At 41.0% G+C, this 27,273-nt stretch overlaps 1 protein-coding gene across 4 annotated transcripts in view; it reads right to left on the bottom strand.

The window, feature by feature from the left end:
- The window catches only part of myo6a (myosin VIa), a 374,163-nt gene that overhangs the window by 173,016 nt on the left and 173,874 nt on the right, over positions 1–27,273 (bottom strand). For all 4 annotated transcript variants that reach the window (XM_041215736.1, XM_041215766.1, XM_041215745.1 and 1 more), the window contains exons 10-12: positions 17,103–17,183; positions 6,989–7,169; positions 5,517–5,661 (exon numbers count right to left, since the gene is read on the bottom strand). In XM_041215736.1, the coding sequence (XP_041071670.1) occupies positions 5,517–5,661; positions 6,989–7,169; positions 17,103–17,183 (407 nt within the window). The remainder of the gene's footprint in view (positions 1–5,516; positions 5,662–6,988; positions 7,170–17,102; positions 17,184–27,273) is intronic.

Below are 27,273 nucleotides of genomic sequence, written 5' to 3'. Positions count from 1 at the left end.
AATAATTTTGGATTATTACCTGAGCTGTGTGCAAATTTTATAGGGCAAATAAGATTAGAGAGGCGCGTGTGTGGCTCAAAGACTGGTGTGGGAGAAGCGGGTTCCAGTTTGTGGGGCACTGGCACCAGTACTGGTAAATTACAATGACATAGGTTAATTAAAATACATCCAAAAATTTGGACAACAACGCTCTCATCTCAAGTTTAGTAGCTCTTTGAGGAAATAATGAAATGTATTGGTCAAAGAAATGCAGTGAATGTGGTGCACGAGTCCAAAAAAAAATTAAGAAAATTAATTGTATAAGATTAAAGGGAAAATGACAGCATGGAGAGAAAATTGGTTAAATATAGGAAACAGTGGTGAGAGCGTGTTTTCTCTTCCCAAACTGGGGTTATAAATTATAGTTCCTCTATTCTTTCACAGCATATAGGTGTCAGCATTTACCGCCCATCTCTAATTGCCCTTAAGGTGGTGGTGATGAGCCACTTTCTTGAACGCAGCAGTCCATCTGGTGCATATATACCCACAATGCTGTTGAAAAGGAGATTCCAGGATTTTGAACAAGCCATAGTGAAGGAGCGCCGATAGTGTTCCAAGCCAGGAAGGTGTGTGGCTTGGAGGGGAACTGGTAGGGGGTTGTGTTCCCACCCATCTGCTGCCCTTGTCCTTCTAACTGATAGAGGTTACAGGTTTGGAAGCTGCTGTCAAAGGAGCCTTGATGAGTTCTTGCAGTACATTTTGTACATTGTACACACTGCTGCCACTGTGCATTAGTGGTGGTGGAAGTGGATATTTAAGGTGGTGAATTGGGTACCAATCATGTGGGCTGCTTTGTCCTGTCCTGAATGGTGTCAAGCTTCGAAAGTGTTGCTGGAGCTGCATTCATCCAGGCAAGTGGACAGTATTCCTTCACACTCCTGACTTGTACCTTGTAGATGCTGCACAGGATTTGGGGAGTCAGAGATGAGTTACTCATCTCAGAATTCCCAGCCTCTGACCTGCTTTTGTAGCCACAATGGTAATATGGCTGGTCCAGTTCAGTTTCTGGTTAATGGTAACCCCCAGGATGCTGATAGCCGGGATTTAGCGATGGTAATGCCATTGGCTATGAAAGGGAGATGGTTAAATTCCCTTTTGTTGGAGATGGTCACTGCCTGGCACTTGTGTAGCATGAATGTTACTTGCCACTTGTCAGCCAGCCTGAATGATGTCCAGGTCTTGCTGCATATAGACTGCTTCAGTATCTGAGTCGTGAATGGTGATGAGCATTGTGCAATCATCAGCGAATATCCCCATCTGTGACCTTACGATGGAGGGAAGGTCATTGATGAAACAGCTGAAGATGGCTGGGCCTAGGGCACTACCCTGAAAAAGGTTTGCAGCGATGTCCTGGGACTGGGATGATTGAACTCCAACAACCAAACCATCTTCCTTTGTGTTAGGTGTAACCCTAACCAGCAGAGAGATTTCTCCCAATTCCTATTGACTCCAGTTTTGCTCGGGCTCCTTGATGTCACACTTGATCAAATGGTGCCTTGATGTCAAGGATAGTCACTCTCACCTCCCACCGAGTTCAGCTCTTATGTCCACGCTTGAACCAAGGTTGTAATGAGGTCAGGAGCTGATTGGCTCTGCCATAACGACAATTGAGTGTTAGTGAACAGGTTATTGCTGAGTAAGTGTCACTCGATACCACTGTCGACAACACCTTCCATCACTTTGTTGATGATTGAGAGTATACTGAGAAGGCAGTAATAGCCAGGGTAGATTTGTACTACCTCTTGCAAACAGGATATACCTGGGCAATTTTCCATATTGCCAGGTAGATGCCAGCGTTGTAACTGTACTAGAACAGCTTGGCTAGGGGCTCAGCGAGTTCTGGAGCACAAGTCTTCAGTACTATTGCTGGGATATTGTCAGGGCCCTTTGCCTTTGCAGTATCCAGTGCCTTCAGCTGTTTCTTATTACATGGAGCGAATCAAATTATCTGAAGGCTGGCATCTGTAGGCTGGGGATCTCAGGAGGAGACAGATTAATCATTCATTTGGCACTTCTGGCTGAAGATGCTTCAACCTTGGCTTTTGCACTGGTGTGCTGGGCTTCTCCATCATTGAGGGTGGGGAAATTTGTGAAGCCTCTTTCTCCCTTTAGCTGTTTAATTGTCCACCACTGTTCAGGACTGAAGAGCTTTTATCTGCACTTTTGATTGTGGGATAACTTAGCTCTGTCTATAGCTTGCTGCTTCTGCTGTTGGGCATGCAAGCCGTCCTGTGTTGTAGCTTCACCAGCTTGAGAACTTATTCTTGGTACGCCTTGTGCTGCTCCTGGCATGCCCTGCAATTCTGATGGCCCATAGTGCCTCATGGATGGCTAGATCTGTTCGAAATCTATCCCATTTAGCACGGTGATAGTGCTGCTCACACGATGGAGGAAGACAGGACTTTGACCCCACAAGGGCTGTGCGGTGGTCACTCCTACTAATACTGCCATAGACCGATACATCAGGGACAGGTAGATTGGTGGGGATAAGATCAAGGCTTTTCCCTCTTGTTGGTTCCTTCATCACTTGCCGCTGACCCAGTCTAGCAGCTATGTCCTTCAGGACTCAGCCAGATCGGTCAGTAGTGGTGCTACTGAGCCACTCTTGGTGATGGACATTGAAGTCCTCAACCCAGAGTGCATTGTATCCTTGCTACCCTCAGTGCTTCTTCTAATTGGGGGGGTTGGTGGGGTGCGGTTCGGGGGGGCCACGCATCAAGAGGTTTATTGTGCACGTACGTAAACATATCAAGTGTGGTAAATAATGTTGATGAGCTGCAAGCACTGATAACCACATAGAAATATGGTGAAAATGGAGACCTGGCTCAAAAAGGGTAGGACTGGGGACTAAATATTCCCAGCTACAAACTGTTCAGGAAAGAGAGAGAAGGAAAGAAAGGAGGATTAGTGGCAGTACTTGATTTTATAAACTTGTGTCAAATCACCAGAGTTAAAAAGAACCGTGTGGTGAAGACCAAATGAAAACTGGCCCATTGTGGCTATGCCAGCTCTCTAAAACAGCTAACCTTATAGTCCCATTTCCCTTCCACTCCCCTGTCCCCAAATCCTTTTAAATGTCTTTTTATTCAATTATTTATCCACATCCAGCTGAAAAGTGCCATGGATTTGGTTTCTCAAAGGGCATTTTGTGTCCTAAACTTTCTCTTTTCTCTTTTGGTGTTGACCTTAGATTCATGTCCTCTGGTTTCTGACGTAACTGACTATGGGAATAATTTTCCCTCATTTACCTTATTAAAACTTTTGATAATTTCAAATACCTTTTAGATCTTCTCGCAACCTCTTTTCTGAAGAAAAATGCAAGTCTTTTAAATCTCTCTTCATTATGTCTCTCTCCTACCTATTTCACTGTCTCTAGTGAGATCTCACAGAAACTTTCTTCCTCATTCTGTCACCAGTAGGTGCAACTTCATATTCATCACCTTCTTGGAGCAGCACACTCTATTCGCTGAGAAACATAAACATGGGCCATCATTGTGTAAATCTACATCAGTTACTTTGCTTAATGAAATTATAAATATTCAAACTAACTTCGAGACTGGTGGGGTCTAATGATTAGGGAAAACATACTATCCTTAAGAAGCCATTTCTAAAGTAAATCAATAAAACTTTTTATGCCTGGGTTTATGCTACATCATCACCATTGTGAATATATAATCCATACAGCCGTTTAAAACAATCAGGCCAAGAATTTATAGGTTGTGGTGATCAGCTCTTAAGCACAGAGCTGCCAAATCTATTATTTTTTTTCAATATATCATGGTGCAGAAACAAATGACAAGCATTCAGTATTTACAAGCAGAATATTTAGACTCTGTTGTTGACAGGCTGCACAACCAAGTACAACAATTTTCAGAATGCATCAGTCATGAGAGATTAGGATGAAGAGGCTATGTATGTTCAATTACACTCTTAAAAAATATGCAAAGCCTACAGGAAGTGTCAAAAGTTACAATATAACTTTGCAGTATCCTCAAACGGCCTCCATTAACACTATAACTTACGTTACAGAAGTATTCCGGAAATCTTATTCTCTCAAATCTGTACATTTTTCTCATCCGTACAAATTGCTGAACAAAAAAAGATCAAGGTCCACCTAGCTCAACTTCCACCATCCTGGTAGTCTCATAGTATGATAATAGAGTTGTTGACTAATCATATTAACCAATCTTCATCAATTAGTCTACAACAGACCCAGAAATTACACAATGAGAACCCAAGTGATGGTGAGCTTCGGAAACCATAGGCGCTACAGTAACCATTTTTCTCCTAAGAATGCTACAGTTATCATGTCAAGTCTCAAAATATGTGATTTACTAGAAATTGACTGATGCATTAAATGCACACAATCCAGTTCTGCAAACCAGTGCTGCTAGCAGCTTTTGTGTGGTAAAATGCCATTGCATTAAAATTATTATTAAGGTATTGTAATCAGCCAGTGTACCTAGTAACAACAGCAACAAACAATCTCTCCAAATTTCATGCCATATTCAATTGATTGAACTAAATTTTCCAGAAGTTCCATTTAAGAACAATGTGACTTTGCTAATTACCAATACATTTCTAATTACTGTAAAGTTAATGCAGAGAACATTTTACCTCATTCATATAGGGCTTAATATACTTTGTGTGCAGTGAGAAGTTAGACAATCAATTTCAATGCTATTTTACTTTGGATTATGACTTATAAGCTTTATGACTTCAGCATGTTGCTGTTTTGTAAATATTTATGAGCAGCACTAAACACAATACAACAAACTAATTCTTTAAAAAGAGATGGACTTGTACCTAGAATTATAAATAGGTCCAGGTATGATTTAAAAAGTCCAAACATATCAACAAAACCACTCAGCAAACTTCGGCTTTTTTCAGGTTGCTTTTCTCAACAGTGTTATGCCTTCAAAAAGTGCAACACGAACATCTAATGGCAGTAAATGAGTACTGCATGACATTTTCTCAAATTGCATTCATGGATTTACAACAGCTTTTTGCCCATCCTTTAGAGAGAATATAATTCATCCCTTACAAACATGTTATGTTGTTTTCCTAATTTTTCAATAACTGCTCACATTAAAGATCTATAAAAAGTCCATCCTGCTCTGAGGTAAAATTGTAAACCCACTGAAAAAACAGTAAGCACTCTAGTCATTGTTAATGACTTCTGAAAAGTAGTACTAAATCTTTCCCTTATTTTCAATATGCTAAACAATTTAAAATTCTTAAATTTTAAAAAAGAAATTAGGAAAGTCAACCGTAATATAACCAACTGAAATTATTGATAAACGACTTGCAAATCAAACATCAGTGAGTGATTTGTAATATAGTCTGTGGTCTCAAAAAACAGATGGGACATCTGGTTGCTTCAGATGAGGAATCCAAGGTCACTACCATCGCTATAAAAATCACACTCTCAAGGTCACCCAGATACCCAATTATTTAGTACAGAGGAGTTTGCTTACTTGATAACTGTGCCTTTGACACCTCCAGCAGTGGTCAGCATTACTCTAGTGGTCAAACTAACACGCAAATCATCCCCATCCAGCCCCAGCAGTTCAGCACAGTGGTCCAGTGACTGACTTGATTTATTTTTCAGGACACATCCACCTAACAGTTGATAATATTGATTATTAAGGCTGCTCTGTGACTGAAAAATATAGATACTAACTACACACAAATATAAATCTAATTATCCCTTGATATTAATGGTGGTAACTCTTATAAAAGATGAAATTATTTAGAAGTTGCAAAAAAATTCTGTACAATGAAAGTTAAGCATTAAATACCACAATTGAGTTATATATTTGTTAGAAAAAATGAAAAAAACATCCAAGAAACATTTCTAGAATGTGCATAATATAGCAAACACACTAAAGCTGGTGTGTGTTTGCAGGCTAAAAGTTTAATAAATTATTCCTAATAAATTGCTTGAAGAAGGAACGGATTCATATTTATGTAACATCTTTCATGTCCAGAGGACATACTATATCACTTCGCAACCAATCAAGTATCTTTCAAGTGAATGCATAGTGTGACGTGGCCAAATAATCTGCTTTTCATGCTATTACTTCAGGAACAAAAACGGAATAGACAGAGTTCTCCAGCCTTTCATCGAATAGTGCCATGGGATCTTTCATGCCTTGCTGAGCAGGTGGATAGATTCACCATTTAATATTCCAGCCCAAACTCCCTTAGTGCTGCACTAAATTATTACCAAAGATAATGCACGTTCAAGGCTCTGTTGTGGAGTTGAAACCAACCTCCTAACTTAGCGACAGGAATTCTACCATTGAGTTAAGGCAATAGTCCAAACCATGAAATAAACTGTAAATGAATTACTGTTGTTATAGCTATGCATGGAAAACAGGATATAGGGGAAAAAAACGTGGTCCATGAGGGACTTTTCAAAGGACCTCTTGTGACCTGCCCACTCTAAATTCCAATAGATCAGCATTTCAAACAAGAGTTTCTGCCATCAGCACAGAACATCTACCTTTGGATGGCTGATGGCATCTTTTGAAGATTTTAAGATAAAGAACAACGGGTGGAGCATTGATACATTATCTGAATCAGTTAATTTATTGAAATGTCAGCCCCCATCCACCCCTTTAGATAAAAATTGAGAGATAATAACTTGAATATAACACCTTAGGCAAAAAATACTGATGCAATTAATGGCAGATGTGGTTTATACAAACTGCCTCTTCAAATCAGGCTAACAGGATCACTGTTGCAAAGTCCTTCATTGCAGTGAATTGTTTTTCAACATACTACTAGACATAGACATTTATCTTCCTCTCTGAATAATTTACTATTCGATTGTGGCAATTTGTAGCCTGCTAAATAACAACACCCAATAGGCTTCAGAGAATTGGATTTGAGAATACTAAGAGCACGCATTGCATCCATACTGAAGAAACAGCCAGTTCTGTACCTGAGGTGCTTCCAGCTTCTTCAAAGTCAACATTTCCAAGGTGTAGAACACCTGCAACTACACGGAACAGATCAAGCTTCTCTGCATCATCCAGCCCTATTTTCTTCATAGCGACACACATACGGTTAAAATCACCATGGTCATCAAGCAATGGATCCTTCAGACAACCTTCTTTAAGACACTGGAAGGTGACAATGAAAAATATGGGCTAATGTCAAGCAGTGTCAAGGTCATGATATGGAAAGGAAACATGCACAGTCAGTCCAAAAGGTAGAAGCTAAAATTACAATATGCATGCAAAACTAGCACATCAATTTCTCATGCACACACCATGAATGAAAAAATATATTTGCCCAAATTGACAATCTTTAAAAAGCTATATTCACTGATCATCAGGTGTAGTATTCCTCATTCATTATGTTCCACGTGTTATGGGCAATTCTACTTTGGACATCTGTTCCTTCAAGTATTATTCCCATATGCTTCTAATTCCCCTTCCTGAAATTTAGTTTAGGGTACTGGTATAGCCTAGTTTCATTTTTTTTGAAAAAACAGGTTTGATGTACAATTGTATGAGGAAATCTATAACATCAAGTCTACCTTTCCCATTCATCCCATTTCCTTTCTACAAGGCGTTAAAGAACTTGTTACTAAACCACCCTTATCCATCTATCATTGAATCTGTAAGACTACAAGTAGCTTGGACATCAAGGATACAACTGGTTGAAGAGCTCATCTCCATGAGAACAGTGGGAGCAGAAGAGGCTGCTGATCATAGCCACATCTTCAACTGCAACTGGTGTGTGTTCTGAGGTGACCCAAAACTCAAACTCAAGACAGATAATAAAAGCAGAGCAAGATGACATACTAAAGTGGAAGATATCAAAATATGTTTCCTCATAAAAGGGTTCAGCATTGCTCTTCACTCTTGAAGATGTTTCATATGCAAAGTCAACAAATGGTCATTTATCTTTCTTGAACTCTCTACCTTTAATAATATAGATCATTGCATCTCCTCCCAATGTCTCTGCAGTACTATTCACCTCAATGGAAGTGCTGCCTTTTAATCTGCACCTGCACCAACGATTTCTCCTCCTGTGTTTGCACAGACACCTCCAGAGAATCTAGAGTTCCATTCCCTTCAAAACTTCATAAATGCATGAAATCAGATTTCATGGCGTTCTCCGCCTCTGCTTCCCTCGAGGATTTGCTACACTGTAAAACTATCAGTCCATCGAGGCTTGGATGTAGCCAATATGAATCTATAGACTTGCTTTTTGAATTCCAATTACAAAAAATATACTTTACAATTATGATAATGTGGATTTCATGTCATATCCCAACAGGAACAAGTCTTTTCATGACTAAAAGTGCTCTCTGCTCTGTGCAGTTCAAAAAGCAAATAGTGGCACAATACTGTTTACAGTCGCTCAAATCACTATCTTGACCGCAATGGAACCACATGCAACTACATAATTAAAATAGAATCTATTACAGCTGACATTCAGCACACCACAAACAGGTTATCTTTCCTGTTTCCATCTCCAACAAAAAAAATCAAACTCCACCACTAAACAAGGAAATAAAATGAAAAGCACTACAATAAATTTGCACCATTGCAAGTACAGAATTCTATCCCTTGTCCAGTTGGCATAAACCATATGCAAAAAAGCATAACTATTTCAGTGGAAATACTAATACATGCAACTACAACTACACCACACAAGAGTGATGTAAGCATCTGCAAACATAATTAGACAGTTACATCATACAAACTTCATATATATGAGAAAAAACATTGATCACCTCTTCCTCCTGATATTAAATAGAAGGGGAAAGAAAATAAGATGATTTTATTTTAGTAACACTGGTCCATTTAAAATTAACTCATGCCATTTGCACATGAATTTACTGCAGTGAATTATATCTCACAGACTGCTGTCAACTCCAAGAAACTGTTTATCCTGGGGAAATGGCTTCAGACCAGACATGAGATGGGAAGTAAAAATAAGGGTGTCAATCAAACCAGTCTACAAATCACATATGGATTCAACTGTCATCAAAAATTAAACCAGCAATCAGCATTTTTGTAAAGTGTAAATAGCATACGTTATGAAGTCACAAGGGTTTGTGATGTGGATTGAAAACCAAGCGAAGATTTCAAAATCAATAGCAATTACAAAGAAATACAACCTCCTAAAGCTGGTCTCACATCAGGCAAAATTGATAGAGGACAATGTGGTAAAGTAATTTACTTGAACTGATGACTAAAGTTATGAACTTAATAGGCAATAAAAATTGCAAAAGGAATTTTAAAATAAAATTGATTGTGTGCAATTAAAATCAAGCTGGTAGATTAGCAGAATTTTTACACATTGTAATTCATCAAAAGCATTTTACATTTTGATTGTGAGGTGGGGGTATTTAGGTAATGGAGTTACAGAAGCACATTCAACATTAACTGAATAAGATGAGTGATTAATGAGGGGATCCTTCAACGAGCACAAGAAGTGCAGAGGTCCAGCATGAGGGGGAAAAAACACCCAGTGAGAAAATTATTTGTGGGTTACAAGGGAAGTTGTTGAGCTAGTTGCAGTCTGTAATAGTTGCAGGTAATAGAACACGAGATAGGCATCATGACCCAGCACTATATTCACAGCTACAGTCTTGTGCAATGCTGCATTCATCAAAATGTCAGAAAATGTATTGGGTGTTCCGTGTACCAAATACACAAAAACACAAGACACAACCAACAGTTGCTACGAAAACTGAAGACAAGGATGGTCCTCAAGTTAAATATTGTAGTTGTTATGAAGCTATTAATGTATATATTATTGGTTTTTTTTTTAAATAGAAGGTTAGTCTGTGGGTGTGCCTTAATTGGATTAAAGCCAGCTGGTCTGGGTGCTTTGATGTATAGCAGTTTTGAGATGTAACATAGGTAAAGTGCATTTGCATTTTTGTTGTATGGAGCACTCAAGAAGGGGAGTGAAATCTGGCATCTAGCTAGCAGAGACCAAGCAATGTTTATATTACTAACAAAATTGGTACTATGAAAGGGGTTTTATTGTTAGAAGAGGTGGAGTTCAAAGGGGCTGGTAATACAATGAAAATTTACATTCAATGAAATGTGCTGGGTATAACAGATAGCAGTTGTGTGTGTGCAGGGCAGAGGCAATCAATGTAGGATGAAAGCCTGTAAGCCTACCACTGTGTCTGCAAAGGAACCAAAGTGAAAGGAACTTCATTTTGAATTTGTAAGGTGAAAATGCTTCGCCTGGTGTCTGCTTAAAGCCTATGGGTTGTTGTTGCCTTAATAGAGCTTAGTTTGGGAATTTATTAAAGTTATGATAGTAGTAATTTGTAGACATGTGTATATATTTAACTTGTGTAAATTAATAAATGTCTCATGTAGTTTGATATAAAACCTCTTGAGATCTGGTGGTCTGACTCCTGAATTTAGAGCTGCATCTCAAACATACCACTTAAAAATAGGGGGTTTGGCAGTTGTTTAAAGTTTCCCTCTGGGATTTTTAAATAATTCAGCTTTACCAACTGCTGGATCAGAACAATTGGGGGCTCTAGCGGGATCAAAATATTTCTAATTCCATGATTGGCTTGGAATTTGTGAATCTTACGGTAGCGAGTACGAGAAGCACTTTGAATTCAGGAGTTGGTGAGGTACTTTAGAACCGGAGAGACTGCAAGATGGCTTTGGCAATTGCTATGACTTGTATGGGAGTAGAAGATATAACTCTTGAAGAAGAGTTGAAGAAAATAACCAAAGTAAATTAACAGAGTTGGCAGATAAGTTAAAATTGGGGTTACCTAAGGGGGTCTAGGAAATCATATATAATTAAAAGTATAGCACAGCATCTACAGTTGGGAGTGAAACCTGACACTAGTGAGTCACAGCTGGACGTAGTGAGACTTCAGATACAAATGAAGATGCTTGAATCTGAACAAGCAAAGGAGCTGAAAAAACTTGAATTAGAAGCAAAAGACAGACTTTTAAAATGGAATTCGAAATTGTGAAGATAGAGAAGGAAGAAAGAGACAAAGAGAGAGAATTCCAACTGAAAATGTTGGCAGTTAAAAAAAGAGATGCCAGTAGATGAGGAAGGACTTATCTCTAGTGTAGAATCCAGTGGGGAGATGTTTAAATTTGTACAAGCTCTTCCAAAGTTTGAGGAAAAAGATATTGAAGCATTCTTTATTTCATTTGAGAAGCTAGCTAAACAGATTAAATAGCCACAGGAAAACTGGATGTTATTGTTACAGTCTAAGTTAGTTGATAGGACGCATGAGGTATATGCTTCGCTATCGCAACAAATGTCGGGGAATTATGATGTAGTGAAAAAGGCTATTTTGAGTGCTTATGAGTTGGTTCCTGAAGCATACAGGCAGAAATTAAAGAATATGAGAAAACAGCCTGGAGAAACTTATATTGAGTTTGAAAGAGTAAAACAAAGTAATTTTGACCGGTGGATGCGGGCATTAAAAATAGAAACAACCTATGCAGCTCTTAGGGAAGTAATTTTTTTGGAAGAATTTAAAGATTCAATCCCTTCGCTAGTGAGAACTCCTGTGGAGGAACAGAGGGTTGATTCTGTAAGACAAGCAGCAGAGATAGCTGATGATTATGAGTTAGTTCATAAAGCTAAACTTTTTTTGTCACCCTTTCAAATTGGAAAAGGATAAAAAGTCAGAAGGTGAAAGGAAGGTAGGTAGTCAGGGGAGAGAAGGAGTAGCTGGAAGTTCCCAGGAAGTTTTCTCTCAGAATAAAAAGAAAGGTGCTGAAGGTAGAAGTGACATTTGAAAATTGAGGTGTTTTCATTGTGATAAAATGGGGCACATGAAGTCAGTGTGTTGGAGGTTGCAGGAAAAATCTGTTGGAACTGTTGGGGTACAGAAAACCTCTGGAAGTAAAAGTACTGTGGGTTCTGAGGTTTAGGCACAGGAGAAACCAGTGGTTTGCGTACAGGTGAAACAGTATTATGTTCACAGTTTACTCAAAAGAATTTTGAGGAGCAGGTTGCAGAAATGTTTCAAAACTTTGTATGTGATGGGAAAGTCTTTCCATGTATACAAGGTGGAGTAGGTAAAGATGTTAAAATTTTAAGAGACACAGGGACCAGTCAATTCTTAATGTTGTGGAATAGTGATATTTGTTGTTCAAAGGGAGTATTGCAGGAACAGGTAATAATAAGTGGGGTTCATGAAAATGCTAAATCTATTCCATTGTGGAAGGTAAATTTAAAGAGCAAATGGAAGCCAGGTGAAGTTATAGTTGGAGTGGTGGAAAAATTGCCCATTGCAGTGGTTCAATTTATTCTGGATAATAATATAGCTAGGTCGCAAATGTGGATGATGCCTATGGTAATTGAGCAGCCTGTAGACATGTTTTCAACAGAGATGATACAGAAGGAACATCCTGGATTGTTTCCTGATTGTGTTGTAATGAGATCAAAGGCTCATAGGGAAGAACAAGGCAAACGAGGTGACTAGGCAGTTCAAAGGCAAGAGGAAGGTATTGAGATCCAATTAGCTGGCACTGTTTTTGATAACATTGTTCAGCAGGAAGGAATACAGGAAAATTCACCTGAAATGTTTAACTCAAAGAAGTTGAGTTATAGAAAAATGATTTGCAATTAAAGCAATTGTATCAGAAAGCTTATTCAGAAACAGAAGCAAAATGTATTCCAGTAAATTATCTTCAAGATGTTTTGATGAGAAAGTGGCGGTCGGATCATGTCTCAGCAAATGAAAGCTGGAGGGAGGTGTATCAGATTGTTATCCCATTTGGTTATAGAAATGAGATTCTGGGGATCGCTTATTAAATTCCAATGGGGGACATTTAGGAATTTGGAAAACACAGGAAAAGATAGAGGTTTTTTTGGGGCCAGGATTGCATAGGAATGTAGCCAAATTCAGTAGAACTTGTTATACAGGTCAAATAACAAGAAAACTACAAGCAGTGATTAAGCCGGCACCTTTAATCCCAATACTAGCATTTGAAGAACCTTTTACCAAGGTCATGATTGATTGTGTAGGACCCTTCCCTAAGACTAAAAGTGGGAGTCAGTATTTACTGACAATAATGGATATGTCTACTAGGTTTCCTGAAGTGATACCGTTAAGAAATATTACAACTAAGCAGCTTGTGCAGGAGTTAATTGTTTTACAAGATATGGTTTACCTAAAGAAATACAATGAGGTCATGGGTCAAATTCCATATCACAGGTGTTTAAGAAAGTAATCAAGTTTGGGGATAAAACAATTTAAGTTAACAGCTTATCATCTGGAGTCACAAGGAGCTTTGGAACGATGGCATCAAACTTTAAAAACTATAATGAGAGTGTACGATCAGGATTATCCACAGGATTGGGATACAGGAAATCCATTTTTGTTATTTGTTATAAGAGACATTCCTAATGCATTGACTGGTTTTAGCCCTTTTGAACTACTTTATGGTCATGAGGTAAGGGGACCACTGAAATTGATTTTTGAGAAATTGGTGGGTCAAAATTCAGAAACTATTCTCCTGGATTACGTATCAAATTTCAGGGAAAGATTGAACAGAGCATGAGAGTTAGCTAGGGAACATTTAAAAATATGACAGCAAACGATGAAAGTGAAAGCAGATAAGAAAGCTAAAACTTGCAGTTTTGTTTCTGGAGAGAAAGTACTAGTTTTGTTACCAGTACTAGGTGATTCATTAAATGCAAGATTTAGTGGGCCTTACAGGATTGAAAAAAAATTGAGTGAAGTAAATTATTTAATAAATACTCCAAATAGAAGAAAGAAGCAAAGGATGTGTCATGTAAATATGCTTAAAAAGTACTTTGACAGGGACAAGGAGCAAAAAGAGGAATCAGTGATGGTGAATGCAGGACTCTAAAATTGATTTTCCTCTAATCAAATTGGATAATGAGGGGGCCTTGAAAGTTTTAATGAAATATTGAATTACCTTCCAAGCATGTGTCAAAGTGATTTGGAATTTGGAAAAGCTATTGCAGTCACACAAACCTATTTGTGGAAATAAGCTGGGAAAGACACATTTAGCTTTACATGGTGTTTCGGTACAAATTTCATTTTCAATAAGGCAACAACCTTATAGGTTAAATTCGGCAAAGTTATCACAAGTACATAAAGAAATTGATTTCATGCTTCAAAATGATATCATTGAGTCCAGTTGCAATAACTGGAGCTCGCCTATTGCATGGTGCTGAAACCGGATAGAACACAAACACTATGTGGACTATTGAAAAGTGAATGAGGTGACAAAAGAGGATTCATATCCCATACCATGGTTGGAAGATTGCATTGAGGAAGTGGGACAACCGAAATTTATCACAAAGATTAACTTGCTAAAAGGATATTGGCAGGTACCGCTGTCAGAGAGAGCAAAGGAGATATCAGCTTTTGTAATGCCAAGTGGACTATATCAGTTTAAAGTCATGCCATTTGATATGAAGAATGCAGCTGTGACATTTCAAAGGCTGACAAAGTAATTGCTGGTCTATGCAATTGTGCTGTTTATATTGATGATCTAATCGTTTTCAGTCAGATGTGGGAGGAGCATTTGGAAGAATTATTTACTCGACTACAAGAAACTAATTTAGTGATGAACTTGGCTAAAAGTGAATTTGCAAAAGCGTAAGTTACGTATCTAGGCCATACCATTGGACATGGTAAGATGGCTCCAAGAGATGCGAAAGGCAAGGTGACCATGGATTTCCCAGTGCCTATAACAAAACGAGAAGTTGAGAGATTTCTGGGCATGAGTGGGTTTTACTGGAAATTTGTACCATACTCTAGCCAAGTGGTTGCTCCACTGACTGAGCTATTAAAAAACAAGAAGTTTCAACGGACACTGGAGTGTCAGAGGTTATTCAATAGTTTAAAAACTGTACTAACTATGACACAAGTTTCGGCAGCACCCAATTATGCCAAGCAATTCCAGTTGGCCATTGACGCAAGCCGTATAAGCATTAGGGCTGCACTGTTTCAAGAAGGTGACGCTGGAATTGAAAAACCAATAGAGCATTTTTCACGGAAGCTGAATGTACAAGAGAGAAGGTATTCAATGAGTGAAAATAGACTTTGAGTTTGGTGTTAGCGTTGCAGCATTTTGAAATTTATGTTGCAAAGAATTCATCCAAAACAATTGTTTATACAGACCATAATCCTTTGAAGTTTTTGGACAAATTTCGAGACAAAAGTGCAAGGCTTTTCAGATGGGGACTATTATTGCAACCATTATACATATTATACATATTGCTGGAAGAGAAAATCGCAGATGTGTTACCAAGTGTCTGAAGCTTGGAGGAAAATGGGACTTTTTTTTTTAAAAAGCCTAGACACTGAACTGGAGTGATTTCTGTTGATACCAAGGACTTGTGTGTGCATATATAGTTATATTAATGCATGCGTCTGGGAATGCAATAATGTAATACGTATAGGAGATAGTGAAAGATAGGTTATTAAAATGAAGCCGTCTTTTAGAATTATGACAGTTCATTTTTCAATAGGGTGGGGGGCGTCACGAAGCTATTAATGTATACAACATTATTGGATATTATGTTTTTTTAAATAGAGGGTTAGTCTGTGGGTGTGTCTTAATTGGATTAAAGATAGCTAATCTGGATGCTTTGATAAATAGCAATTTTGAGATTTAAGAGAGGTAGAGTGCGTTTGCATTTTTGTTGAATACAGCATTCAAGAAGGGGAGTGAAATCTGACACCTAGCTAGCAGAGGCCAAGCAATGTTTATATTACTAACAAAATCGGTACTATGAAAGGGGTTTTATTGTTAGAAGAGGTAGAGTTCAAAGGGGCTGGTGATAGTTATGATAGCAGTAATTTATAGCCATGTGTATATATTTAACTTCTGTAAATTAATAAATGTCTCATGTAGTTTGATATAAAACCTCTCGAGAATTGGTGGTCTGATTCCTGAATTTAGAGCTGCATCTCAAACATACCACTTAAAAATATAGGTCATGACAGTTGTTTAAAGTTTCCCTATGGGATTTTTAAATAACTTAGCTTTACCAACTGCTGGGTCATAACATAGTTTTATTTCAATAGAATAGTTTGCAAATTGTGATTCTTGCACTGCAGATTAATAACAAACACAGCGCACTGGGCATAACCTTTCCATATTGCTCTCCAGGTAAAACCATTTCAATTCACTTTGGAATAAGATATGATAATAAAGAAAAAACTGCTTTTCATTTACCCAAACACTGCTAAGTGCCATGTGGTTGTCAACTGCTCACAAATTCCCACAGCATTCTATTTCCACCAACTGTGTCTTTCTGGTCAAGCAGCTCGGAGACAGCAATCTCTCAGAGACTAACTCATTCAGCAATGTGGGGAGAGAACTTTTTCCCCTCCCTAGGCATTAGGTCAAGCCTGATGAAATGTAGTGAGAGGGGAATCTCTTTCCTGAGAATTTCAGTAAAATTGGGAATTGATCTCTGGTCTCCTACTATGAAATCCAATAATCCTTTATCACAGCGACCAACCTCCTCCAATGCTAGTTATATCCCTTTTTCAAAATGAATTATGAACATGGGGATATGTGTAAGTCATTCAGCCCCTCAAACCTGTTCCACCATTCAATTAGATCATGGCTGATTTATCTTTCCGCTTCATTTACCTACCTGGGTTCCATACTCTCTAACAGCTTTACCTCACAAATTTAAAATTTATGGATCAGTTGATCTCGACAATCTGCATTCTTGTTCCATTTTTGCTCAACTGCATCCCAACAGAGAGCATCAAGACTTTATCTTTAATTTGGTATCCACATACTTCTCAATAACTTAATAAATTGTAGGCACTCATTTACTCAAAGGGTTTCAAAGATTAAAACTAAAATATGTGCTGTCTGAAATTTTCATGCTCCTGAACTCTTGAAACTTCTCTGGCAATGAATTGTTTACATTTAAAAATCAAATTAACATAGGAATTTTCCAGCAACCACCCCCCACCCCCCTCTCGTTTTGGAAACATTCAACTAAGTTAAGCAGCTTGCAGCACATGGAATGGACTGTGGAAGCTCCGTTCAAGCAGGTGCAGATTCTGCAACATGTTAGCACTTTACCTCTGGGCTCTTGCGATTCTGTAGAATCCGCTTGTCTGATTCCTTGTTGGCAAAGTACTTGGTACATCCTCGGCTCAGATACTACAGTGAAGAGATGAATTTAGCACAAGAGAGAAGTTTTATCACAGTAAGCGAACAGCACAACAAAACACTTTCATCCACTATAATACTTACAAGGAGGAGGAGAAGAAGAGGAAATCCAGCTGATCTGTCCAATCACCATTAGGCTAAGCTTTAGTGCTACCATCACATTTTCTTTTAAATCATTTATTCATTAACAAAATCCTTTGTCATCCTATGTTAATCTCACAGTTTAATTTGTGATCAGTTTAGATTATGCCACAAAGTTGTCTACATTCCTCCTTTCAGTGCCTGCTGACTCAACAATCCACAGCATCCCTGTTCAAATGAGGCTGAGCAGGTATTCCTGGATTGTAAAATGGTGTATTGCTTACAGAATTATATCCACATCAATAGTGGTGAATTCTACATATGAAAGGGAAGGAGGGGGGAGAGGGGACACAAAAATTTAAGATGACCACAAAAAGAATTAGTGGTTTTAAGAAGTGTTTACACAGCAGGCAGAATTCTCTGCCACAAAGTATTATTGCAGCTGAATCCCTTTAAATAGAAATTAGATGCATGCTTTAGACTGTATATTTATGAATACAGGTAACAAGGAGAGTGACATTGGACTCCCTAGCATCTTTGAGTTGCCAAATCTCTAGCTGACATTTTTTTCCATTTCAAATTCAGAAACCCTTGAAACTCGAGCCTGCTTTTCCCTACAGCTGCTGATGATGATGACAGCAAGAATGCCCCGAGTGGAGAAAAAAATCACCTTGCTAGGCAGGTGGGGGGATTTGTTAAAAAATAGTTATAAGGATTAATTCTTTCAAATGTTGTTTGTACACTTGAATCACTCCACAAACCCCGGCTGAAAATTTAGGCGGGCTTTTGTAGAATCATCAAACATATAGCAGAGGAACACTGTTTCTTGCTGATGAAATCCATGTCTTGTGTTTCTGTCCAAAGATGAAAGAATCCAATCCCACTCTTCTGTTCACTCCCAATATTCTTTAATATACTTTTTAAAGCATGCATCTAATTCCTAATTTCAAAGAATTCAACTCCAATAGTGGTTTGTGGCAGAGAGCCCTGTCTCCTGTGCAATTTTATTTTTTAATCCTCTAATTATTTTTGTAATCATCTTAAATTTTTGTGCCCCCTTCTTCTCCCCTTTTCAGATGTGAAATTGCCTCAGTGGTTCCGGTTGAAAGGCCATCATTAATTAAATTGCAACCTCATCAATTCAAGGCAATTTTTCAAGTACAGCAGACAGAGTATCCTATAAGTACAAGTTTGACAAATGGAGACAACATTTTAACATCTGGAGAACTGCACCGAGAGAACTCCGATCTCTTTAAGAGTTCTTCTTAAACTCGCAGTGTGCCAAAAATACCATGAAAAGCCTTTCTTTTCCTGACCAAAAAAATTAAACTACAACCAATCCAAAAAGGTTTCTATACTTGCTCTCATCTTGGTGTCGGTTGGGCTTTTTAAAATTTGTTCTTATGAGGGATATTGAGAATCTAAATTTGGTCAGGTTCAGTGCAAGCTACACTAAACACTATAAAAACGCTGCTTTCACGAAGTGTGACAATGGACGCTATAATGTACAACAGAAAATATACTTGCAAATTTAGTTTCTTGAAGCTCCAATAAACTGTTGAAGAAAAATGGGAATAAACTGGTGTCGCCCCCATAAACATCCATGCTAAATCTAAAGAGATATAGTTACGTACACTTCACACAGGATGATTTATGATTAAAGGACTGTCCATTATATAAGTTAGAGTTTCCCTGCACACTGAAGATTCTCTGTCACTCCTAGCTATCTTCTGACAATATCAGTTTCATCTGCAGGTGAACGAGGGCCAAAATAAGAAACCCAAAGATATGGAAGTCCTTTAAATCAAGAAAAACTGCTGAATTGTGCACACAGATAGCACACTTACCCTTTATTGCACAAGATGAACACTTGTAAAATAATTAAGCATCATATCCAATTAAGATTATTCACAAGTAAGTCTGTAACCCAATGAATACTGTAAAGGTACATATACAACAATATAGAAAATGAATACATAATAGATGGCACTTATGCACAAAAAGTTGCTTTGTCACTTTCAGTCTTAGAGGCAGTCTCAAAGTATCATTGGACACTTAGCAATTCATTATCTCTGAAATGAGAGAGCACAGCCCACCACCGCCCCCTACCCCCCACTCCCCCAATCTACCCCAGAACCTGGAGGGAGCACCCTCCCCCCCAGCTTCCAGGATAGAATGATGCCCTACCCACCCAGCCAGTCCCTGGAGTAAGGCCTCACTCCCCTTTCGCCTTATCATGGGGTAGAACATTAATGTAAGTGACACACAATGTATTGCCAAAGTGACAAATGATTTTCATTATTCAAAGAGTTACAACATTTACTGTATAAACCATGTTTGTATCTACTGTTACCTGCATTATTCAGCTACAGTTATGAAGAGTACCTACAAAAAGGCCCAGGCCTAACCTGTCTTTGCTGCTTGTCAGTGTTACATCTGCATCAAAACAGGCTAGGCTTTAAGAGACCAAGCTTGTAGGAATACCTACTGCGGGGCCTGTGACGGTAGGTAGAATCTGCAAGAATTAGGCAAATAGAATTCACTTTGATCTCTGTAGTCCACATGGTGAGTGGTTGCCACAATATTCCAAGGAGACATCAATGAAGACAGACAGTAGAAGGTTTGCCGCCAAACACCACTTAAGGGCAAACGAAGTTTGGGTCTTGAGCAAGAAAAGGCAGCACCTTCCATGTTAAAGGAAATCAAACTGGTGATACTCTGAACTGAAGTGTTTACTTGGTGAATGGCAACACTCTTGTGTCTTCTAGAAACAGCTGAGCAGGGGGCTCTGGCCCAATGATCTTTTTGCCCTTCACCCTGCTGAACAATTCCACAACATGAAAAGCAGAAAAAAATATCGAAAATCCAGAACCAAAAGAGAAAAATAGCTGGGAATGTACATCAGGATGATTGGCATCTTCAGGAGAAAGTTAACATTTTAGGTGGGACTTTGTATCTCTTCCAGCATTTATTGGCTTTAATTTTACAAGTTTCTTAAAGTTTGGAACTTAAATATAGCCAGCTCTTTATCCATTGTAACAGTTGTAACTAAGTGAATACAACATGTAAAAGGTGAAGTCAGATTTTTCTAATCTTTACGAAATAGAGTTAACTCTTCTGAAATAGATCAAGTATCTCCCACAGTGTGAAAAACAGGATTGTTTGTTGTATCACTGATTTTTCAAATCAGGGCATCAAACTTAAGATCTTTCCCAATTCTGAGAGTTTGGAACAGCTACAGTATTAACAAAACAGCCAGCAGGTGAGAAGCACAAAGAATAAACCATTCCTTAGCTACACTCATGGAGAATTGCTCAGTTTCTGAATCAGTTACAATTAAAACTGCTGCTGCATAAGGGACTCCATTTTCCTGAACCCATCCCAACATTGCCCTCTAGTGCTAATCATTCTCATTGCCTTCATCTTAGGGAAATCACACTTCAATTCACAGTATCCCAGTTCACCCAGCACCAACACAATGATTCTTTTGGCAGGAGTCGGGGGTGAGGGGAGAGGTGGGGAGAAGGTTGAAGGCAAAAGCTTTATTTTTCTGCTTTTAACTCACAACTTTTAATTGACAATTATAGATCATGTGTAGCTTGTGTAACCCAAACGCCATGCCTTACCCTGACCATAGCAATTCTTAGGGCAGTAAAGACATTCATGAAACCTGTACATTTGTTGTTACAATCTACATTATAGAATTGGAACACTTCAAAGGCTGAGATGCCCTCTCCATAAAACATAATTGGCGTTAAACAAGAAATTACTGTCAGGATACCTACACAGCAAAATACTGTAATCAAATTTCCAATCAATATTTGGTGGTCCTCCAATAACTCTACTTACATAAAGGGACAACATAATTGTAGTGTAAATACTTGCAGTGTAAAATACTTATCCCTGTATGCCTCGATTCTTTAAAAATACCAAGCAAGATATACAGCTCGAAACAACACTCTCCTGAAGCCTACCTTGTGTTGATCACTCGTCATGCCCGAGCTTCAGGGAGTTTGTTTTTGGGATAAATGTAATGGTGTTTGATAATATTCCAATGAAGTATTTTGGGACATTGCACTGCTTCAGAAGCACTATATAAATGTAAGCTGATGTTAGCTAGCAAACATGCCAATGGCTGGGGAGCGGGAAGGGGGAGGGGGCCGCCTTTTTGTTTTTGTTTTAAGCTTGCACCTGTTCAAGTTTATGCTAAGAGTAAAGCAGGGACTGAGTTGAATCAATAAATGTCTCCTGGTCAGCATTATGCATTAACCACTTGGCAGCCAGTAGATATTCTCTGCAAGGACTTCCATGAAGTGTTGGTTAGTGTGGGTCAAAGGGACAAGCCTTCAAATGATGATAGATTTGAGCCACCCATCTCTGGTCCCCATTATAATCCAAAGTGACTGGTAAAGCTAAATACGTTACAGTGACAATCTTTCCCCAGTAACATCTTGCCCTGTAAGAGACCTTTAAGATGTCAATCACATTCATGTATAAAATTCTGGATGTTGCTGACATTTAAGGGTACTGATCTGCAGCCTTTTCAGACAAGTATTCCTCGTTCCATAAGTAGCAGTGTAATAATTTATTTATGTGTCCAGATGGCAACCTTGATCTAGTGGAATTAATTCCTTAAAATAATGTGGAGAAAAATGACATCCCAAACAACATAAAAAAACCTACCCAAGACTCAAATTTAAGAAATTCCCTCCTGTAAATGTTTGCTGTGGTACCATTCTGTTTTGGCAAGGAGTGCATGTTGTACAATAATTAAATTGATCATGAACTGTAAGATATACTGCTCATTTCCCACTTCTGAATCAATCCTACATCTCTCCAACCCACATCCCCGCAAACAGCAAAGATACTAAATCAAGTTGCCACCACTCCTTCCTTTCAGCCCCTGGAATCTATATGGAGAGTAGCACCCAATGAATCAAAATAAAGACAGCAGTGAGTACTAAAGATAACATTAGAGAGCTTATCATATTTCATTACCAAGAAGGGTATAGGTTCGAGCAGTTCTGAATCCAGCATCAATGCCTGAAATTATCAGCCATCCAAAAAGTGAAGGAGAAGACACCCTGCAGCAACCCTCACACATAAATATAGAGATTGCGAGGGAGGGAGGGGAAAGGCGTGAGGGAGGAAGTGGGCGGGCGGGCGCGAGGGAGGGAGGTTGCGGGCTGGCGCGAGGCGGCCAGTGGGCGCAGGGGAGGGCGGGGGTGAGGGAGACAGGGGGCGGGCGCGAGGGAGACAAGGGGCGGGCGCGGGGGAGGGAGGGAGCGGGCGGGCGGGGGGGAGGAGGGGGCGGGCGGGCGTGAGGGAGGGATGGGGCGGACTGGTGGGAAAGGAGAGAACCTGCGCGAACGGCAACACGAGAGGGAGTGAACAAACACACGAGTGAGAGAGGGAGAACACGAGTGAGAGAACACGGGAGAGGGAAATTAAAAGTGAGCAAAAGAACGAGAGAGAGGGTGAAGGCGCGAACCAAAGAGAGTGAATGAATGAGCACGAGTGAGAGAGAGAGAACACGAGAGGGAGAGAGAGAGAGAACACGAGTGAGAGAGAGAGAGAGAGAGAACACGAGTGAGAGAGAGAGATAGAGAGAACACGAGTGAGAGAGAGAGAGAGAGAACACAAGTGAGAGAGAAAGAGAGAACACGAGTGAGAGAGAGAGAGAGAGAGAGAGACACGAGTGAGAGAGAGAGAAAGAACACGAGAGGGAGAGAGATCACGAGTGAGAGAGAGAACAGGAGTGAGAGAGAGAGAGAGAGAGAACACGAGTGAGAGAGAGAACACGAGTGAGAGAGAGAGAGAACGCGAGCGAGTGAGAGAGAGAGAGAACACGAGCGAGTGAGAGAGAGAGAACGCGAGCGAGTGAGAGAGAACGCGAGCAAGTGAGAGAACGCAAGCGAGTGAGAGAACGCAAGCGAGTGAGAGAACGCAAGCGAGTGAGAGAGAACGCGAGCGAATGAGAGAGAACGCGAGCGAGTGAGAGAACGCGAGCGAGTGAGAGAGAACGCGAGCGAGTAAGAGAGAACGCGAGCGAGTGAGAGAACACGCGAGCGAGTGAGAGAGAACGCGAGCGAGTGAGAGAGAACGCGAGCGAGTGAGAGAGAACGCGAGCGAGTGAGAGAGAACGCGAGCGAGTAAGAGAGAGAGAGAGAACACGAGCGAGTAAGAGAGAGAGAGAGAGAGAACACGAGCGAGTAAGAGAGAGAGAGAGAGAGAACACGAGCGAGTGAGAGAGAGAGAGAGAACACGAGCGAGTGAGAGAGAGAGAGAGAGAGAACACGAGCGAGTGAGAGAGAGAGAGAGAGCACGAGCGAGTGAGAGAGAGAGAGAGAACACGAGCGAGTGAGAGAGAGAGAGAACACGAGCGAGTGAGAGAGAGAGAGAACACGAGCGAGTGAGAGAGAGAGAACACGAGCGAGTGAGAGAGAGAGAGAACAAGAGCGAGTGAGAGAGAGAGAGAACACGAGCGAGTGACAGAGAGAACACGAGCGAGTGAGTGAGAGAGAGAACACGAGTGAGGGAGAGAGAGAACACGAGTGAGGGAGAGAGAGAACACGAGTGAGGGAGAGAGAGAACACGAGTGAGGGAGAGAGAGAACACGAGTGAGTGAGAGAGAGAACACGAGTGAGTGAGAGAGAGAACACGAGTGAGTGAGAGAGAGAACACGAGTGAGAGAGAGAGAACACGAGTGAGTGAGAGAACACGAGTGAGTGAGAGAACACGAGTGAGTGAGAGAACACGAGTGAGTGAGAGAACACGAGTGAGTGAGAGAGAACAAGAGTGAGAGAGCAAACACCACGAGTGAGTGACAGAGAGAACACGAGCGAGTGAGAGTGAGAGAGAACACCAGCGAGTGAGAGAGAGAGAGAACACGAGTGAGTGAGTGAGAGAACACGAGTGAGGGAGAGAGAGAACACAAGTGAGTGAGAGAACACGAGTGAGTGAAAGAACACGAGTGAGTGAAAGAACACGAGTGAGTGAGAGAACACGAGTGAGTAAGAGAGAACACGAGTGAGTGAGAGAGAACACGAGTGAGTGAGAGAGAACACGAGTGAGTGAAAGAGAGAACACGAGTGAGTGAGAGAGAGAACACAAGTGAGTGAGAGAGAGAACGCGAGTGAGTGAGAGAGAGAACACAAGTGAGTGAGAGAACACGAGTGTGTGTGAGAGAACACCACGAGTGAGAGTGAACACACGAGTGAGAGAGAGAACACGAGTGAGTGAGAGAGAGGACACGAGTGTGTGAGTGAGAGAAAACACGAGTGAGTGAGAGAACACGAGTGAGTGAGAGAACACGAGTGAGTGAGAGAACACGAGTGAGTGAGAGAGAGAACACGAGTGTGTGAGAGAGAGAACACGAGTGTGTGAGAGAGAGAACACGAGTGTGTGAGAGAGAGAACACGAGTGTGTGAGAGAGAGAACACGAGTGTGTGAGAGAGAGAACACGAGTGTGTGAGAGAGAGAACACGAGTGTGTGAGAGAGAGAACACGAGTGAGAGAACACGAGTGAGTGAGAGAGAGAACACGAGTGAGTGAGAGAGAGAACACGAGTGAGTGAGAGAGAGAACACGAGTGAGTGAGAGAGAGAACACGAGTGAGTGAGAGAGAGAACACGAGTGAGTGAGAGAGAGAACACGAGTGAGTGAGAGAGAGAACACGAGTGAGTGAGAGAGAGAACACGAGTGAGTGAGAGAGAGAACACGAGTGAGAGAGAGAGAACACGAGTGAGTGAGCGAGAGAACACGAGTGAGTGAGCGAGAGAACACGAGTGAGTGAGCGAGAGAACACGAGTGAGTGAGCGAGAGAACACGAGTGTGTGAGAGAACACCACGAGTGAGAGAGAGAGAACACCACGAGTGAGAGAGAGAGAACACCACGAGTGAGAGAGTGAGAACACCACGAGTGAGAGAGAGAGAACACCACGAGTGAGAGAGAGAGAGAGAACACCACGAGTGAGAGAGAGAGAACACCACGAGTGAGAGAGAGAGAACACCACGAGTGAGAGAGAGAGTACACCACGAGTGAGAGAGAGAGAACACCACGAGTGAGAGAGAGAGAACACCACGAGTGAGAGAGCGAGAACACCACGAGTGAGAGAGCGAGAGAACACCACGAGTGAGAGAGCGAGAGAACACACGAGTGAGAGAGCGAGAGAACACACGAGTGAGAGAGAGAGAACACCACGAGTGAGAGAGAGAGAGAACACCACGAGTGAGAGAGAGAGAGAGAACACCATGAGTGAGAGAGAGAGAAAACACCACGAGTGAGAGAGAAAACACCACGAGTGAGAGAGAGAGAAAACACCACGAGTGAGAGAGAGAGAGAAAACACCACGAGTGAGAGAGAGAGAAAACACCACGAGTGAGAGAGAGAGAACACGACGAGTGAGAGAGAAAGAACACGATGAGTGAGAGAGAGAGAACACCACGAGTGAGAGAGAGAGAGAACACGACGAGTGAGAGAGAGAGAGAACACGACGAGTGAGAGAGAGAGAACACCGAGAGAGAGAGAACACGACGAGTGAGAGAGAACACGTGTGAGAGAGAACACGCGTGAGAGAGAGAGAACACGCGTGAGAGAGAGAACACGAGTGAGTGAGAGAGAGAACACTCGTGAGTGAGAGAACACTCGTGAGTGAGAGAGAACACTCGTGAGTGAGAGAGAACACTCGTGAGTGAGAGAGAACACTCGTGAGTGAGAGAGAACTCATGAGTGAGAGAGAACACTCGTGAGTGAGAGAGAACACTCATGAGTGAGAGAGAGAACACTCGTGAGTGAGAGAGAGAACACCCGTGAGTGAGTGTGAGAGAACACGAGTGAGTGAGAGAGAGAACACGAGTGAGTGAGAGAGAGAACACGAGTGAGTGAGAGAGAGAACACGAGTGAGTGAGAGAACACGAGTGTGTGAGTGAGAGAGAACACTCGTGAGTGAGAGAGAACACTCGTGAGTGAGAGAGAGAACACCCGTGAGTGAGTGTGAGAGAACACGAGTGAGTGAGAGAGAGAACACGAGTGAGTGAGAGAGAGAACACGAGTGAGTGAGAGAGAGAACACGAGTGAGTGAGAGAGAGAACACGAGTGAGTGAGAGAACACGAGTGAGTGAGAGAACACGAGTGTGTGAGTGAGAGAAAACACGAGTGAATGAGAGAGAACACGAGTGAGTGAGAGAGAGAACACCACGAGTGAGAGAGAGAACACCACGAGTGAGAGAGAGAGAACACCACGAGTGAGAGAGAGAGAGAGAGAACACCACGAGTGAGAGAGAGAACACCACGAGTGAGAAAGAGAGAGAACACCACGAGTGAGAAAGAGAGAGAACACCACGAGTGAGAGAGAGAGAACACCACGAGTGAGAGAGAGAGAACACCACGAGTGAGAGAAAGAGAGAACACCACGAGTGAGAGAGAGAGAGAACACCACGAGTGAGAGAGAGAGAGAGAACACCACGAGTGAGAGAGAGAGAGAACACCACGAGTGAGAGAGAGAGAGAGAACACGAGTGAGAGAGAGAACAACACGAGTGAGAGAGAGAACAACACGAGTGAGAGAGAGAACAACACGAGTGAGAGAGAGAGAGAACACCACGAGTGAGAGAGAGAGAACACCACGAGTGAGAGAGAGAGAACACCACGAGTGAGAGAGAGAGGACACCACGAGTGAGAGAGAGAGGACACCACGAGTGAGAGGACACCACGACTGAGAGAGAAAGAACACGACGAGTGAAAGAGAACACGCGTGAGAGAGAGAACACGCGTGAGAGAGAGAACACGCGTGAGAGAGAGAACACGCGTGAGAGAGAGAACACGCGTGAGAGAGAGAACACGCGTGAGAGAGAGAACACGCGTGAGAGAGAGAACACGCGTGAGAGAGAGAACACGCGTGAGAGAGAGAACACGCGTGAGAGAGAACACGCGTGAGAGAGAGAACACGCGTGAGAGAGAGAACACGCGTGAGAGAGAGAACACGCGTGAGAGAGAGAACA

Source organism: Carcharodon carcharias, chromosome 2, assembly GCF_017639515.1.
Source record: "Carcharodon carcharias isolate sCarCar2 chromosome 2, sCarCar2.pri, whole genome shotgun sequence".
Taxonomy (NCBI): Eukaryota; Metazoa; Chordata; class Chondrichthyes; order Lamniformes; family Lamnidae; genus Carcharodon; species Carcharodon carcharias.
This window is presented reverse-complemented; position numbering and strand designations above follow the sequence as displayed.